Source organism: Oncorhynchus clarkii, chromosome 9 (assembly GCF_045791955.1).
Source record: "Oncorhynchus clarkii lewisi isolate Uvic-CL-2024 chromosome 9, UVic_Ocla_1.0, whole genome shotgun sequence".
Classification (NCBI taxonomy): Eukaryota; Metazoa; Chordata; class Actinopteri; order Salmoniformes; family Salmonidae; genus Oncorhynchus; species Oncorhynchus clarkii.
In genome coordinates, this window is record NC_092155.1 from 20695967 (window position 1) to 20715153 (window position 19187).

Consider the following 19187-nt stretch of genomic DNA (forward strand, 5'->3'; position numbering starts at 1 on the left):
AAATTATACACGGGGCTCATAGCCTAAGCAGGGGTGGTGTATTAGGGGTTAGGGTGACTTTTTTCTTGTCAGCGCTTTTTACAAACAGCTTTTATCCAATGAAGAAAACGAATGACTGACACACTGTCAAATTGACGACATATCCTTCTGTCCTGTACTCTAGTAGGCCTAACATTGAGCTACAGTATTGGCTATTTCCCTCAAACTCAACTCTGGAACTCGAAGCCAGCTCACACTGCTTATGTTTGTTTCCTTTAATTAGGGATTGATTTTGACCCGGCACACCAGGTTTGTGCAATTAATTATCAGGTAGAAATAGAAAACCAGCAGACTCCGGACCTCGTTAGGGTAAGAGTTTAATACTCCATGCATGCAAACTCCGCCCAATTTGCCAGTCCGATGGAAAATAGAAGCACACTGTCACACGACATGGAATAATAACTCGCTCGCTGGAGTAAATCCTGTGTTTGTTTTAGGTTTATCTGAACGGAAGGCACGTGTATTATTTTCTCAGTTAGGGAGACAACTGCTCGACAATTCTAGTAAACTTACCTTTGGAATTCAGTGCGAGTTTTGGGGAGGCGCGCTCCATCAGAATTACGCAAGGGACAACATGATTTTGAAACATATGGAATTTCTCTTCGTTTTACAATACTTTATTCCTCTGATCACTCCAGAGGTTGCAGTTGAGAAGGGTATGTATTCGTTTACTTTTCCCGATCTTTAGTCATGTGTGTAACCAGTTTGGTCATTTTCGGTAGGCAAGCCTAACCTTGTTTCGAAAGCTAGAATTCCATGTTCATTTCCTGAAACCGATGACAGCGACTGTGAAGTTCGTTTTTTAATTTTGTTTTAATGACAATACATGGATCCCATGTACATTCTGCATCCATTAAAATATATTTTGTTCATTTGACACGGACAAAGCCAGTGGTGTAAAGTACTTAAGTAAAAATACTTGAAAGTACTCCTTACGTAGTTTTTTGGGGGGTATCTGTACTTTATCATTTATTATTTACAACTTTTACTTCACTACATTCCTAAAGAAAATAATGTACTTTTTACTCTACATTTCCCTGTCACCCAAAGGTACTCATTACATTTTGAATGCTAAGCAGGACAGGAAAATGGTCCACTTCAAGCACTTATCACTGAACAGGAATGCATCATTTCAAATCAAATATTTGATTAGTCACAGGTGTAGACCTTACAGTGCTATGCTTACTTACGAACCCCTAACCCACAATGCAGTTAAAATAAAGATATATGTGTGTGTGTGTGTGTGTGTGTGTATATATATATATATATATATATATATATATACACATTACATTACATTACATTACAGTTGAAGTTTACATACACTTTAGGTTGGAGTCATTAAAACTCGTTCTTCAACCACTCCACACATTTGTTAATTTGTTAGTTGTGTCATGCACAAAGTAGATGACCTAGGTAATTCTTCCAACAATTGTTTACAGACTATTAACTTATAATTCACTATCACAGTTCCAGTGGTCAGAAGTTTACAAACACTAAGTTGACTGTGCCTTTTAAACGGTTTGGAAAATTCCAGAAAATGAAATCATGGCTTTAGAAGCTTCTGATAGGCTAGTTGACATAATTTGAGTCAGTTGGAGGTGTACCTGTGGATGTATTTCAAGGCCTACCTTCAAACTCAGTGCCTCTTTGCTTGACATCATGGGAAAATCAAAAGAAATCAGCCAACACCTCAGAAAAAAATTCTAGACCTCAGTCTGGTTCATCATTGGGAGCAATTTCCAAACACCTGAAGGTACCACGATCATCTGTACAAACAATAGTACGCAAGTATAAACACCATGGGACCACGCAGCTGTCATACCGCTCAGGAAGGAGACACGTTCTGTCTCCTAGAGATGAACGTACTTTGATGCGAAAAGTGCAAATCAATCCCAGAGTAACAGCAAAGGACCTTGTGAAGATGCTGGAGGAAACGGGTACGAAAGTATCTATATCCACAGTAAAACAAGTCCTATATCGACATAACCTGAAAGGCCGCTAAGCAAGGAAGAAGCCACGGCTACAAAACCGCCATAAAATAGCCAGACTACGCTTTGCAACTGCACATGAGGAGAAAGATGACACTTTTTGGAGAAATGTTCTCTGGTCTGACGAAACAAAAATCGAACTGTTTGGCCATAATGACCATTGTTATGTTTGGAGGAAAAAGGGTGAGGCTTGCAAGCCGAGGAACACCATCCCAACTGTGAAGCATGGGGGTTATAGCATCATATTGAGGGATTACAGTAGGGGACTGAGCACTCACCCAAGGGGCGCTTGTGTTGAGTATCAGCGTGGCGGATATGTTGTTACCTACCTTTACCATCTGGGGGCTGCCCATCAGGAAGTACAGGATCCAGTTGCAGTGGAAGGTGTTTGATCCCATGGTCCTTAGCTTATTTATGAGCTTTGAGGGCACTATGGTGTTGAACGCTGAGCTGTAGTCAATGAATAGCATTCTCACGTACGTGTTCCTTTTGTCCAGGTGGGACAGGGCAGTGTGGAGTGCAATAGAGACTGCATCATCTGTTGGGGCGGTATGCAAATTGGAGTGGGTCTAGGTTTTCTGGGGTAATGTTGATGTGAGCCATGACCAGCCTTTCAAAGCACTTCATGGCTACAGAGTGCTACGGGTCGGTAGTCATTTAGGCAGGTTATCTTAGTGTTCTTGGGCGCAGGCAGTGTGGCGGTCTGCTTAGAACATGTTGGTATTACCGACTCAGACAGAGGGAGGTTGAAAATGCCAGTGAAGACACTTGCCAGTTGGTCAGTGCACGCTCGCAGTACACGTCCTGGTAATCTGTCTGGCCTTGTGAATGTTGACCTGTTTAAAAGTCTTACTCACATCAACTGTGGAAAAAGTGATCACACCGTCTCCCTGAATAGTTGGTGCTCTCATGCATGTTTCGTAGTTATTTGCCTCAAAACAAGCATAGAAGTAGTTTAGCTCGTGTCACTGGGCAGCCCTCGGCTGTGCTTCCCTTTTGTATTGACGCTTTTCCTGTTTGATGGTTCGTCGGAGGGCATAGCGGGATTTCTTATAAGCTTCCAGGTTAAAGTCCCGCCTGTTTGAAAGCAGCAGCTCTAGCCTTTAGCTCACTGCGGATGTTGCCTGCATTTGTAAATTATGTCTGAGTATTGGAGTCTACCCTTGGCTATCCATCCTTTTTTTTAAAACTTCTTATGGGCAGGTGGGCACGAAATTCAAACTACAGTATTATAAATATTTAACTTTCATAAAATCACAAGTGTAATACATCAAAATAAAGCTTAACGTCTTGTTAATCCAGCCGCTGTGTCAGATTTCAATAAGGCTTTACGGTGAAAGCACACCATGCAATTATCTGAGGACAGAAACTTTTTTTTAGAAACTTTTTAGAGTTTTCTATACAAATCTACAAATTAAATGCATATCCTGAGTAGCTTCTGGGCCTGAGTAACAGGCAGTTTACTTTGGGCACGCTTTTCATCCGGACGTCAAAATACTGCCCCCTACCCAAGAGAGGTTAAACAAGAAAATCGTGCCATCTGCTTTGCTTAATATAAGGAATTTGAAATTATTTATACTTTTGATACTTAAATTACATTTAATTTTGATACTTAAATATATTTAGAACCAAATACTTTGACTTTTACTCAAGTACTATTTTACTGGGTGACTTTTACTTGAGTAAATATCAATTAAGGTGTGTGTGTATACTGTTGCTCAAGTATCACAGTTCGATACTTTTCCCCACCGCTGGACATAGCCTAATATGATTAGGTATGTTAATTTTAGGGCTGTCGGAGAGAATCAGTTAAGTAGAGTTCACTTTTTGCCCAAAACATTTTTATCGTAACTATTTCGGTGTCTGAAAGCGTTCAAAATACACAGAAAACCTCCCAAATACATAATCTATAGCTACAGCTAAAAACAATTTAAACTAAAAACAAGTTGACATTGAGGTTAGTGTGCTTTTTCAATTTACCAAATTTTGCTTACTTTAGACAAGACTTCAATATTATTGCAATGTTTTTTGTATAAAAAAAAGTTAAATTACATCGTAAAATGACGGCCAAACCTGGACGACGCTGGGCCAATTGTGTGCTGACCTTTGGGCCTCCCAATCACTACCGGATGTGATACAGCCTGAATTTGGGCAAATTCAGAAGCAAATCCTGCGATTAACGATTGATGATTAATCTTAATCATTTGACAGACCTAATTATTTTTTGATGTAGCCTAATTTATAAAGCATAATAATTGTGCATAGCCACGGGAAGTGGGGGTGCTGAGGGTGCTGCAGCACCCCCTGATAAATCACAATTAAAGGTGCGCTATGCAGAAATCGCTCCATGTTTTCCTGGATGCTAAATTTCTAATATAAACTGAAATTAGGTGAATTTAGGTGAACTATGTCAAAACAAGCAAAGTAGTCTAGAAAATCATTGTACCATCAAACCGCTGTGAAATATATTTTCCATAACAAAACATATTATTGTGGTGCAAACAAACCCCATAAACTGCAGAGAGAACCATAAGCAAACCTGTCCACATCTATCGCTAAACCCACAGGTAGGTAACAATCACTGTGGGGTGAATTCTAACTTAGTTTTCACTTCTCCTGTGGAAATTAGGATTTGCCCCTTGATGAAATGGGATTAGTAAACTCCTCTGAACTTCATTCAGCAGTCGATAAGGACACAGTCTACAATACAAACAATGTGCTGCTATTAATCTTGTTTTACGAGTTTCAAATGGACATTTGAGTATAGAAATGATTAATGTTTGAAGGAATAATCAGGACAACATTCAGATCCTCGTCAGTCTTTGTCAGATTCTATTTTTGTAGTCTAGACTCATGGCAATGTTTTGTTTCGTTCTCTCAGAGTTGAAGAACTTCCAGTGTTCCCTCTACTCCTCTAAGGCCATGAACTGCAGCTGGCTTCCAGCCAATCAGACTGCAGATGACCTCCAGCTCTACTACTGGTGAGAACTATTTTACTTCAAATTCCTAATCACTCCCTACTCAAAGCAACGGACTGACAGTAAAGGTGTGTGGGTTAAATTACTGGGGAAGCCAGAAAAAAAAAAATTCAACTTGTGTTGAGATAATTGTGTTCTCTATAACCTGTTAGTTCAAATGCCGTGCGACCATTTACAGTGGGGCAAAAAAGTATTTAGTCAGCCACCAATTGTGCAAGTTCTCCCACTTAAAATGATGAGAGAGGCCTGTCATTTTTATCATAGGTACACTTCAACTATGACAGACAAAATTAGAAAAAATCCAGAAAATCACATTGTAGGATTTTGTATGAATTTATTTGCAAATTATGATGTAAAATAAGTATTTGGTCAGTAACTAAAGTTTATCTCAGTACTTTGTTATATACCCTTTGTTGGCAATGAAGTCTGTAAGTCTTCAAGGTTTTCACACACTGTTGCTGGTATTTTGGCCCATTCCTCCATGCAGATCTCCTCTAGAGCAGTGATGTTTTGGGGCTGTTGCTGGGCAACACGGACTTTCAAAGATTTTCTATGGGGTTGAGATCTGGAGACTGGCTAGGCCTCTCCAGGACCTTGAAATGCTTCTTACGAAGCCACTCCTTCGTTGCCCGGGCGGTGTGTTTGGGATCATTGTCATGCTGAAAGACCCTGCCACGTTTCATCTTCATTGCCCTTGCTGATGGAAGGAGGTTTTCACTCAAAATCTCACGATACATGGCCTCATTCATTCTTTCCTTTACACGGATCAGTCGTCCTGGTCCCTTTGCAGAAAAACAGCCCCAAAGCATGATATTTCCACCCCCATGCTTCACAGTAGGTATGGTGTTCTTTGGATGCAGCTAAGCATTCTTTGTCCTCCAAACACGACGAGTTGAGTTTTTACCAAAAAGTTCTATTTTGGTGTCATATGGTCAGATGAAATTCTCCCAATCTTCTTCTGGATCATCCAAATGCTCTCTAGCTAACTTCAGACGGGCCTGGACATGTACTGGCTTAATTAAGCAGGGGGACACGTCTGGCACTGCAGGATTTGAGTCCCTAGCGGCATAGTGTGTTACTGATGGTAGGCTTTGTTACTTTGGTCCCAGCTCTCTGCAGGTCATTCACTAGGTCCCCCCGTGTGGTTCTGGGATTTTTGCTCACCGTTCTTGTGATCATTTTGACCCCACGGGGTGAGATCTTACGTGGAGCCCCAGATCGAGGGAGATTATCAGTGGTCTTGTATGTCTTCCATTTCCTAATAATTGCTCGCACAGTTGATTTCTTCAAACCAAGCTGCTGTTGAGGACATGGCAGATTTACGCCCCCTTTGGAGAAATTGGGTACCCCTAGAAAACTGAAAAAAAAATTGTAAAAAATTGCTAATATATGCATATAATAATTATTATTGGATAGAAAACACTCTAAAGCTTCTAAAACCGTTGGAATTATGTCTGTAAGTATAGCAGAACTCACAGGGCATGCATTCTTCCAAACTAGTTTTGTGGTCATGAAAGTTGGAGCAACTTTGACGTCATCGCCCCCACCCTTCCCAACCACTTATGGATCTGGGGACACTTTCCATCTCTTCCACTAGATGTCCTCATTCTGTAGAGCGTTTAATCATTCAAATCGCGCGAGAATTGACCCTATGGGAGTGATTTGAGTAAGTGCCGCGAGAAAAAACCTGTGCGTTAGGGCGCGAATTGGTCACAGCCATTCCTTTGTTCCAGCACTCCTGGGAAGAGCAAACGATGCCCGGTTGAATTGAAATTTGTTTTGTGTGTTAAAAACATCATAAAGCTTGCTTCTGCACTTAGTTTGACCTGTTTAGTCGACATATAATATGTAATTTTGAAGTTTTGATGCGCAACTTTTCCGGACCAGAGGACATTTTGGGTGCATTTCAGCTGATGTTATTAGCAGTAGCTAATACAAAGACGCAAGACTTGAAACCAAACGATGTATTGGGTAAGTATGAACCCTTCCAGAACATTCTGAACGAAGACCATCGAAGGTAAGGGAATATTTATGCTTAAATCTGTGTTTCTGTTGACTCCAACATTACGGAGAAATGTAGCTTATATCTGAGCGCCGTCTCAGCATATTGAATAGTGTGCGATTTCTGTAACGTTAAAAAGAAATGTAACAAAGCGGTTGCATAAAGAAGCAGTGTATCTTTCTAACTATATGTAGAACATGTATATTTAGCCAAAGTTTATGATGTCTATTTACGTTATCTTGCCGCGCTACCTAGATTTCCTGCGGACATTTTTGAGTAATTTCTGAACATGAGCTCATTGTAAATGGACATTTATGGATATATATGGCATATTATTGAAAAAAAAAATGTACTGTGTAACATGTCCTATTACTGTCATCTGATGAAGATTTTCAAAAGGTTAGTGAATGATTTATTTTTTAATCCTGCTTTTATAATTTTATATTTTCTGGGACAAAATGGCTGCCTCTTGTCTTGATTTCGGTGGTGGTCTAATATAAATATGTGGTGTGTTTTCGCCGTAAAACATTTAACAAATCTGACATGCTGGGTAGATGAATAAGGTGTTTATCTTTCATTTGAGCTATTGGACTTGTTAATGTGTGGAGGTTAAATATTTCTAAGAATATTTTTGCGTTCCATGCGCCACGGGTTGAGCTGAACGGGGGGGGGTGGCGTTCCTCTAGAGGAACTCCTGGCATCAACAGGGTTACCTATTGCAGATTCAGTCTTCCCAGCCTGGTGCAGGTCTACAATTTTGTTTCTGGTGTCCTTTGACGGCTCTTTGGTCTTGGCCATAGTGGAGTTTGGAGTGTGACTGTTTGAGGTTGTGGACAGGTGTCTTTTATACTGATAACAAGTTCAAACAGGTGCCATTAATGCAGGTAACGAGTGGAGGACAGAGGAGCCTCCTAAAGAAGTTGCAGGTCTGTGAGAGCCTGAAATCTTGCTTGTTTGTAGGTGACTAAATACATATTTTCCACCGTAATTTGCAAATAAATTCATAAAAAATCCTACAATGTGATTTTCTGGATTTTTTTTAATTTTCATTTTTCATGTACCTATGATGAAAATTACAGGCCTCATCTTTTTAATTGGGAGAACTTGCACAATTGGTGGCTGACTAAATACTTTTTTGCCCCACTATATATAAACTTGGCAAAAAAAGAAACGGCCTCTCACTGTCAACTGCGTTTTATTTTCGGCAAACTTAACATGTGTAAATATTTGTATGAACATAGCAAGATTCAACAACTGAGACATAAACTGAACAAAGGGAAACCTTTGCGAATCCGACCATCAACCGACCATCAAGCTACGACTCGTAGGTGAAGAGCACTTTTTGCCAGTCCTTTCTGGTCCAGGGACGGAGGGTTTGTGCCCATAGACGACGTTATTGCTGGTGATGTAAGGCAGGTCCTCAACAGACAACAGGCCTCCCAGCCCTCAGTCCAGCCTCTGTCTATTGCGGACAGTCTGAGCACTGATGGAGGGATTGTGCGTTCCTGGTTTAACTCGGGCAATGGTTGTTGCCATCCTGTACCTGTCCCACAGGTATGATGTTCGGATGTATCGGTCCAGTGCAGGTATTGTTACACGTGGTCTGCCACTGCGAGGACCATCAGCTGTCCTTCCTGTAGCGCTGTCTTAGGCGTCTCACAGTCCGGACATTACAATTTATTGCCCTAGACACATCTGCAGTCCTCATGCTTACTTGCAGCATGCCTAAGGCATGTTCACGCAGATGAGCAGGGACCCTGGGCATCTTTCTTTTGTTGTTTTTCAGAGTCAGTAGAAAGGCCTCTCTAGTGTCCTAAGTTTTCATAACTGTGACCTTAATTGCCTACCGTCTGTAAGCTGTTAGTGTCTGTCGTGGTAATTTCCTGTATTACTAAACATTGAGAGAGCAAAACACAAGTCAGAGTTATACAGTGCCTTGCGAAAGTATTCGGCCCCCTTGAACTTTGCGACCTTTTGCCACATTTCAGGCTTCAAACATAAAGATATAAAACTGTATTTTTTTGTGAAGAATCAACAACAAGTGGGACACAATCATGAAGTGGAACGACATTTATTGGATATTTCAAACTTTTTTAACAAATCAAAAACTGAAAAATTGGGTGTGCAAAATTATTCAGCCCTTTTACTTTCAGTGCAGCAAACTCTCTCCAGAAGTTCAGTGAGGATCTCTGAATGATCCAATGTTGACCTAAATGACTAATGATGATAAATACAATCCACCTGTGTGTAATCAAGTCTCCGTATAAATGCACCTGCACTGTGATAGTCTCAGAGGTCCGTTAAAAGCGCAGAGAGCATCATGAAGAACAAGGAACACACCAGGCAGGTCCGAGATACTGTTGTGAAGAAGTTTAAAGCCGGATTTGGATACAGAAAGATTTCCCAAGCTTTAAACATCCCAAGGAGCACTGTGAAAGCGATAATATTGAAATGGAAGGAGTATCAGACCACTGCAAATCTACCAAGACCTGGCCGTCCCTCTAAACTTTCAGCTCATACAAGGAGAAGACTGATCAGAGATGCAGCCAAGAGGCCCATGATCACTCTGGATGAACTGCAGAGATCTACAGCTGAGGTGGGAGACTCTGTCCATAGGACAACAATCAGTCAGTCGTATATTGCACAAATCTGGCCTTTATGGAAGAGTGGCAAGAAGAAAGCCATTTCTTAAAGATATCCATAAAAAGTGTAATTTAAAGTTTGCCACAAGCCACCTGGGAGACACACCAAACATGTGGAAGAAGGTGCTCTGGTCAGATGAAACCAAAATTTAACTTTTTGGCAACAATGCAAAACGTTATGTTTGGCGTAAAAGCAACACAGCTCATCACCCTGAACACATCATCCCCACTGTCAAACATGGTGGTGGCAGCATCATGGTTTGGGCCTGCTTTTCTTCAGCAGGGACAGGGAAGATGGTTAAAATTGATGGGAAGATGGATGGAGCCAAATACAGGACCATTCTGGAAGAAAACCTGATGGAGTCTGCAAAAGACCTGAGACTGGGACGGAGATTTGTCTTCCAACAAGACAATGATCCAAAACATAAAGCAAAATCTACAATGGGATGATTCAAAAATAAACATATCCAGGTGTTAGAATGGCCAAGTCAAAGTCCAGACCAGAACTGAAAACTGCTGTTCACAAATGCTCTCCATCCAACCTCACTGAGCTCGAGCTGTTTTGCAAGATGTGCAAAACTGATAGAGACATACCCCAAGCGACTTACAGCTGTAATCGCAGCAAAAGGTGGCGCTACAAAGTATTAACTTAAGGGGGCTGAATAATTTTGCACGCCCAATTTTTCAGTTTTTGATTTGTTAAAAAAGTTTTAAATATCCAATAAATGTCGTTCCACATCATGACTGTGTCCCACTTGTTGTTGATTCTTCACAAAAAAATACAGTTTTATATCTTTATGTTTGAAGCCTGAAATGTGGCAAAAGGTCGCAAAGTTCAGGGGGGCCGAATACTTTCGCAAGGCACTGTATTATAAAGTCCATCTTTAATTATGACCTTCACCAAAGCCCTGTGACTCTCAGATCAATTCAGTGTCTATAAATTAATTATCTGAGTGCTTACAAAACAATTCTTAGTATCAAGACACACCCATCTCAACTCGCATGACGAAACACAGATCTTAGGAGCATTAGAAAGGAAGACTTTACTTGAGAGAGGAGTATCCCATAGCCAGACAGCATTAGCTATAAATTATCGTTCAGTTTGTTCTCTTAGACAAGGTTCTACTTCTCGATCTTGGTACTTCATATTACCAAACCATTACCTCATCCAATGGCATATCAGTTGTCAATTCTAGATACCCCCATCTCAAATACAATCCGTCCTGGACAAGCTCACTGAGACAGTGAGCCTCTTAGGTCATATACTAGATCAAGGTAAGGGCAACCTCAGAGGGGACATACAATAGTTAGACACATTCCCATAAGAAGACAAGCCTCCATTCTGTCCTCCCCTTCTGATATTCTTCATAGCATCACATGGTTTAACAGATACATTGACATATGAAGACAAGTCCGACCTCTCCCCTCTCTGGGCCCCTAGTGATTAAGCCCTGGAGGAGAGAGGAAAATGCAACTGCCAACAGTATTATCCAAAATAAGACATCCTAATGACAAATATCTCACATAAGATGTTTTATTTATATAATAATGCTTATCAATGTTACCTAACTAATTCTGATTCAGCCACGACATGTCTTAACGACCGTTCCACAGGTGCATGTTTATGGGTCATTGAACAAGCAAGGGAAATAGTGTTTAAACCCTTTACAATGAAGATCTGTGGTTATTTGGATTTTTACGAATTATCTATGAATGACAGGGTCAAGAAAAAGGGATGTTGCTATTTTGCTGAGATATATATGCGGAGGCGCAACTTTAGTTTTATCCAGTCGGATAAACACTCCATACAGCCCACCCAACCACTCGGAGATGTCCGCATGGTGCTAAAGCACATTGTTGCCTCGTTTTGTTACACATTCCAATGACAACTGGGGGGGGACAATGAAAGTTGCCCCCTATATAGAGTTGAAGTCGGACGTTTACATACACTTAGGTTGGTGTCATTAAAACTAGTTTTTCAACCACTCTACAAATATCTTGTTAACAAACTATAGTTTTGGCAAGTTGGTTAGGACATCTACTTGGTGCATTACACAAGTAGTTTATCCAACAATTGTTTACAGACAGATTATTTCACAATTCCAGTGGGTCAGAAGTTTACATACATTAAGTTGACTGTGCCTTTTAAACAGCTTGGAAAATTCCAGAAAATGATGTAATGGCTTTAGAAGCTTCTGATAGGCCTTGAAATACATCCACAGGTACTCAAATGATGTCAATTAGCCTATCTTCAAACTCCGTGCCTCTTTCTGCTTGTGTGGGAACAAAACTCATGCCAATGATTACATTTCCATTATTTGCAGTATCTAGACTGTCCACTTTGAAATGCTGAGACAGAATGGACATGGACAGGATGGACAGGAATAGAACACATATGATCAGGGCCCCGCCACCATTATAACTTAGACAGCTGTCAGATGTGGGCGTTAACAAGCAAGAACTGAGACGGCAAGATAATGGTGGAGAAAGGTCAAAGGGAGTTATTTTCATATAGAGGGAGGGGAGTCTATGCGTATAAATTAAATGTATTGGAGTGGCCATCACAAAGCTCTGAACTCAATCCTATAGAAAATTTGTGTGCAGAACTGAAAAAGCGTGTGCGAGCAAGGAGGCTTACTAAACTGACTGTTACACCAGCTCTGTCAGGTGGAATGGGCCAAAATTCAACATTAGCCTTCTACATCTAGATACATTTTGAACTTCCATTGTCTGATCCAATTTATGGTTGGATCAGAATCGCCATTATAATCATTGAGAATTAAGTAAAAACACAAGTCCAAATCTCCATCCATGGATAATTTAGGGACGAGACCATTTTAGCTAGCTAGCCACCGAAGGAAAACACAATGAGAAGCAACAATTCAAGTTTCTGTCAATGACGTATGCTCTCAATGTGACTTGATAGGAGTGATGCCAAATCAAAACTGGTTTCCCTTGTCACCTGTGTTTTGGTGTGCCAGGACCATTCACAGTTGAGCTCACTCAGTTTTGCTCAAGGCTGATTGGCTATTATTTGATATTTTTATCAAGGGAGGCCAAATGCTCGCTGGCTTCCCTTGCGTTAAATGCTACAGGCAGTAACAATGTCATTCTCTTTTGGACCAGTCAGCATCAGATAGATGGCCTTAACTTACAGTGACATAGAGGTGCTATTTTGCTCGCTTTCTGCCTGGTGAGGTACACAAAAGTATGTGGACACCCCTTAAAATTAGTGACTTCGGCTATTTCAGCCACAGCCGTTGTTGACAGGTGTATAAAATGGAGCAGACAGCCATGCGATCACCATAGACAAATACTGGAAGTAGAATAGCCTTGCTGAAGAGCTCAGTGATTTTCAACGTGGCACCATCATAGGATGCCACCTTTCCAACAAGACAGTTCATCAAATTTCTGCCCTGCTAGAGCTGCCCCGGTCAACTATAAGTGATGTTATTGAGAAGTGGAACCGTCTAGGAGCAACAATGGCTCAACCGTTAAGTGGTAGGCCACACAAGCTCACAGAACGGGACCACCGATTGCTAAAGCGTGTAGCGCGTAAAAATTGTCTGTCCTCGCTTGCAACACTTACTACTGAGTTCCAAACTGCCTCTGGAAGCAACGTCAGCACAATAACTTTTCATCTGGAGCTTCATGAAACGGGTTTCCGTGGAGCCGCACACTAAGTTCACCATGCGCAAATGCCAAGCGTCGGCTGGAGTGGTGTAAAGCTCACCGCAATTGGACTCTGGAGCAGTGGAAACGCGTTCTCTGGAGTGATAAATCACGCTTCACCATCTGGCAGTCCGGCGAACTAATCTGTGTTTGGCGGAGAACACTACTTGCCCGAATGCATAGTGCCAACTGTAAAGTTTGGTGGAAGAGAAATAAAGGTCTGGGGCTGTTTTTCATGGTTTGGGCCATCCCCTTCGTTCCAGTGAAGGGAAATCTTAACTCTACATTCAATGACGTTCTAGATGATTCTGTGCTTCCAACTTTGTGGGAACAGTTTGGAGAAGGCCCTTTCCTGTTTCAGCATGACAATTTTTTTTTTATTTTACCTTTATTTAACTAGGCAAGTCAGTTAAGAACAAATTCTTATTTTCAATTACGGCCTAGGAACAGTGGGTTAACTGCCAGTTCAGGGGCAGAACGACAGGTCCTTGTCAGCTCGGGGGTTTGAACTTGCAACCTTCCGGTTACTAGTCCAACGCTCTAACCACTAGGCTACCCTGCCGCCCCAGGGTAGCCTAGCCTTGTGCCCCCGTGCACAAGGAAATGGTTTGTTGAGATAGGTGAAGATCTTGACTGGCCTGCACAAAGCCCTGACCTTAACCCCATCAAACAACTTTTGGATTACTAATTGCCAAGCAAGGTCTAATTGCCAAACATCAGTGCCCTACCTCCACTAATGTTCTTGTGGCTGAATAGGAGCAAGTCCCCGCAGCAATGTTCCAACATCTAGTGGAAAGCCTTCCCAGAACTCCATATTAATGCACATGATTTTGAAATTAGAGGTTTGACGAGAAGGCGTACACATACTTTTGGTCATGTAGTGTACATTCAACCTCTTGTGAATTGAAGGACAATTATGAAACCCAAAGAGATGGGGGGAAAAAAATGTATTGGTACATTTGGCATCCATTAGTACATGCCACTGCAGACTGAACTGGTAAAATAACTCCTGGCACACTGAATATTTGCAAGTGAAACATGAATTGCCAATGGTCACATAGGCCTAGAGACCTTTGCCAAGGCTTCTTCTACCAATTCACTTCATATTTTGTTTCTCCTACATATCGTACCCATCTTAGATGTCATTAAGCTTCAGGAGTGCAAAGGTTCACCTATCAATTCAACTGACAAGCAATGGCACTGATCCCAACCTAGATGTGTCAGCTGAGCAGTGACACGTTCTCATCCCTAAATGTTTCAGGTACCCTGGTGAATCCCACAAAACAGCATGCAGTGACTACAAGCCCAGAGCTGGTGAGAAGATAGGATGTCGCCTGAGAGGAGACTTCCTTGAACATGACGTCTACTTCCTCTTCAATGGGACTCTCAATGGTTTGTCTGTACAGAAAACCTTCCGGGTGTGTCCTGTACATTATGGTAAGAATAACTACTTTTTTTAACAGTTAGAAATGCATGTTTACCAACTAATCAGTAATTACATGATACTACCCAACTCTCAAGTAATATTCAATATTGTTGATATTGCCAATACTCTCATTTATCTAATAGTCTACTTTATGTCCGATTCTCTTCAGTCAAGCCCCCGGCCCCTAGGGTTAAGATCACAGAGGAAGGGAAGGATCTCCTTCTGAGCTGGGACCCTCCGGACTTAGCCGCTCATCACTGCTGGGTTTACATCTTAAACTACAGCATGTGTCGAGAGTCTCTGGTAAGCCATGGATGTGTGGATATATCTCATATAACCTTTTTATTTATCCAAGCTAGTTCTGAACAAATTTGAATTTACAATGACAACCTGGTGAGTGCCGACGTTTTCGTCTGTTGCACTTCCCAGAAGAGTTTTCAATAGTTTCATATTGAATTTAACCTTTGGTTAATTATGGTTCACTTGGCCATTGTTGGACAGATTAGTCCCACTGAGATAAAATCTATTTTGCAACAGAGACCTGATGTTCAAAACCTGTGGATGTAATAATGCTGAATGACTCATTAACCGATAACGAGACCTAAGTTTATTTGTTTAATCTGGCTACAGACAGTATATAGGTCAGATGAAGGGTTGGGCGTTCTGGTATTGTCACCATAAGATGGGCTACTAATCTGAATTACACCAATACAAATACAGCTTTAGTCACTGAAACATGTTTACACTGCTTTTACTGACCTAAAGGCCCGTGTGTGTGTGTGTGTCCTTGCGTGTTTTAATGAAATGGTACCATTATCGGAGTTCCAGTCAATGTGTGTGTGTGTGTGTGTGTGTTTCCTCCAGAGTAAGGAAATACAATACAAATATGATAATGTAGCCGTGTACGTGCCGTACGACCTGAGATGCCAATACAGAGTCCAGGTTAAAGCAGTCTATAAGAAGTCATGTGGCGCAGGAGGGAGCGACTGGAGCGATGTTGAACTTTATGGTACTTACTCCACTTTCTTTCTCCACACTCTGTCAGGACACAGTCAGTGATATAATTATGTTAACATTGAAATAGTTTAAACTTTCCCTGTATCAAATGAAATGGAGGATGAATAAAAAAAAGTGTATATTATACCATTAGTCTATGAAAATATTATAAACTGGGTGGTTCGAGCCCTGAATGCTGATCAGACCGTATACCACAGGTATGACACAACATGTCTTTTTATTCCTCTAATTACGTTGGTAGCCAGTTTATAATAACAATAATGCACCTTGGGGTGGTTGTGGTATATGGCCAATATGCTAAAGGCTGTATCCAGGCAAATCAAAGTTTATTTGTCATGTGCGCCGAATACAACAGGTGTAGACCTTACATTGAAATGCTTACTTACAGGCTCTAACCAACAAGGCAAAAAAGGTATTAGGTGAACAATGGGTAAGTAAAGAAATAAAAAATACAGTAAAAAATTAAGTGGCGAGGCTATATACAGTAGCGAGGCTATAACAGCAGTGAGGCTACATACAGGCACCAAGTTAGTCGGGCTGATTGAGGTAGTATGTACATGTAGATATGGTTAAAGTGACTATGCATATACGATAAACAGAGTAGCAGTCGCGTAAAAGAGGTTGGCACATTGTGTCGTGCGTAAGTGCCCTTAGCTGTGGTATATTGGCCATATACCACACCCCCTCATGCCTTGTTGCTTAAGTATGACATTATAATAGAATTGTGTACTGTTGGCTAAATGTGATGGACTTCTAATCTTATAGACATGATAAGAAATAGACCCAGTCACTGACGTTTTGCTTGTGTTCCTTTCAGGTGTGGAGGATCTTCATTTTGATTGGTTGATGACTGTATTTGCCATCCTCATTCCAGCTGCAGTTGGCCTATTCATCCTCCTGTGTCTTTGTTGTTTCATGAAGTAAGTCAACCTACATCATGGGGTCTACATTCTGTCTTTGGGGGTTGTCTAAAGAGAATGCTATCTTGTGTTTTCACTTAAGCAATTTACATTTTGGTGATTAGGGTTGTAATTGTGGCCTCTTTGGTTCTTTTCCAGGCACAGAGAGCAGCTTTTCCCCAAAATTCCACAGCCCTCCTTGATTTTGAAGGACATGCTGAACAGCAATAGGGAACAGAAGGTGAGAACAGCAACAGCCTCTTGTGTTATTAGCAGTGGTCTAACAGTAAGGGGCTAGCTGATGTTATAGGACTTCACTTATTAGAAATGCTAACATTACAATTCTTTCATGACCCTCACACACACTAACACACCCCCCCCCCCCCCCCCCCCCCCCATTCCCTGCCTTCCAGAGCTTCGTAGGGAATCTCTATGTCCCTGCAGTGGAGGAGATGGAATGTAAGATCAGCCTAGAGAAAGACTCTACTCTTCTCTTGATGCAGCCTGACCACTGGGAGGCTACACACTGACCCAGTTGTGATTACCACAGTACAGACAGATACATCTGGTATGACTTCAGTGTTATTGACCAACACTCGGAGCAAGCCATGTTAAGGTGGACCCCAGTTGCATTGCTGAAGAATTCCAGGACTTGGAGCTCCGCAGTCGATGGACCACTTTAGCAAGTTGGACACAGACGGAGAGCGTGTGGAGTATGGACTGTCGAGGATAGACTCCTTTTCCTGTGTTTTTCCTAGGACTGTTTTGAGGCGTTGACGCAATGACTCCTGTATTGTTCTGAGGTGTGTGTGTGTGTGTTTAGGAAGATACTAACAACTGTTCTCATGAACCTCTTGCATCCCACGGCTTGGGGTCATAGGTCAGACGTTATCAGAAAGCCAGTGCAGGAAACGAGGAGCTGGGCTCATAACCCTCACTCCTCGACCAAATGGAACATTAGTAGGCAGTGCCCAAAGATATGCCCAGGCAGCATTGCAGGCTTTATCTGACTAATCAACCCTGTTCATAATGTAGTGATTTAGGGGACACCTACAAAGGACTGGAACCAGGGATCCTCTGTGGAATGAGTTTACTATATGTGCCATAAGTCCAGACATCTTGGCAGGCGCTTTAAAGGAATACTACACTAAAAAAACGATTTTGTATTATTATTTTCCGTTAGTTCACCATAATAAAATCTCCCCCCAAAATGTGCTATATTTTAAACTTTCCTTGATGCAAAACACAACAACACTAAGAAATTGTTTTTGAGTATTCCTTTAATGAATTTGATTACAGGGAGACTACAATAACATGATCTCGTAGTGAGAGGTGCTAGACAATACATATCGAAGGCAAGAGGCTATATGCCAAAGTGAGCTAGCTTGTCAACCTACTGCAGTTTATCTACCACATCTCTTGCTATTAAAGAGATAGCTTCTGTGTACATAATAGCTATGTGTAGAATAGGTGGTACAGGTTGTGTGTGTGTGTGTATATTGTAAAATGTACAGTATAATGTAGTGGGGGCTGCTGTGGGGAGGACAGCTCATAATAATGGCATGAAACACATGGAAACCATTTTTGATGTATTTTATACTAATCCGCTCCAGCCATTACCACGAGCCCGTCCTCCCCAATTAAGGTGCAAACGACATCCTGTGGTATAATGTATATTTTGTGTTTTGCATGTCAAGGAAATATTTTGTGCAAAGCTTTTTTTTTTTTAAATAAATTGTACATGTTCTATATGTTTCCAGGTGGAACCTTGTTGGTCCTCTACATGCCTGATTGAAGTTATTCTCCACACACTCGGTATCATTCACATCAAATCTAAATACATGCAGAGGCTCTTCCTTGGCAGAAGTGTTACACCATGGCATTAAAACAATTACTTTTAGGAGGCCCTGAACAGGTTCAGATTTATCTGTTCTGAAGTACACTTGGCAATTATAAAACATTCTGACAGAGCAAGCAATGGGCAAGTCAGTAAAGGTCTAGTGCACTCTAGCTGTTTTATGAAAATCAATCCAGTGTGTTCAAATAATATCCCAATTAACAAAGAACTGAATAAACTAAGTTCTGCCCTTTTTACATTTCACAGAGGGATTGCTCCCTGGAACATGTAGTTCCATCCATATAATATAATTAAGCACTAAGGCCTGAGGTGTGGTATATGGCCAATATACAATGGCTAAGAGCTGTCCTTAAGCACGACGCAACCCAGAGTGCCTGGATACAGTCATTAACCGTGGTATATTGGTCCTATACCTCAAACCCCCAATGTGCCTTGTAGCTATTGTAAACTGGTTAATAACATAATTATACCAGTAAAAAGTAATTTTACCTGTGGTATAAGGTCTGAGATACCTCAGGGCTCAAGCCACCCAGTTTATAATAATAATAATTATAAAATGTGGATCCTGGATGCTGATTTGACGAGCAGCATTCCAAGTCGTGCTGCATTGGCCGTTACAGACAAATCGATGCCTACTATCAGTTCCATCTGAAAATGATCACT

The 19187-nt window shown here is 41.3% G+C and overlaps 1 protein-coding gene across 1 annotated transcript; it reads left to right on the plus strand.

The window, feature by feature from the left end:
* The first annotated feature begins 399 nt into the window (after positions 1 to 399).
* LOC139416065 (interleukin-13 receptor subunit alpha-1-like) lies at positions 400 to 18413 on the plus strand. The gene is made up of 8 exons (XM_071164316.1): positions 400 to 695; positions 4912 to 5011; positions 14586 to 14761; positions 14920 to 15053; positions 15615 to 15759; positions 16585 to 16687; positions 16826 to 16907; positions 17080 to 18413. The coding sequence occupies exons 1-8, from the start codon at positions 614 to 616 to the stop codon at positions 17194 to 17196; spliced, it is 939 nt and encodes a 312-aa protein (XP_071020417.1). The 5' UTR covers positions 400 to 613; the 3' UTR covers positions 17197 to 18413.
* Positions 18414 to 19187: the final 774 nt, after the last annotated feature.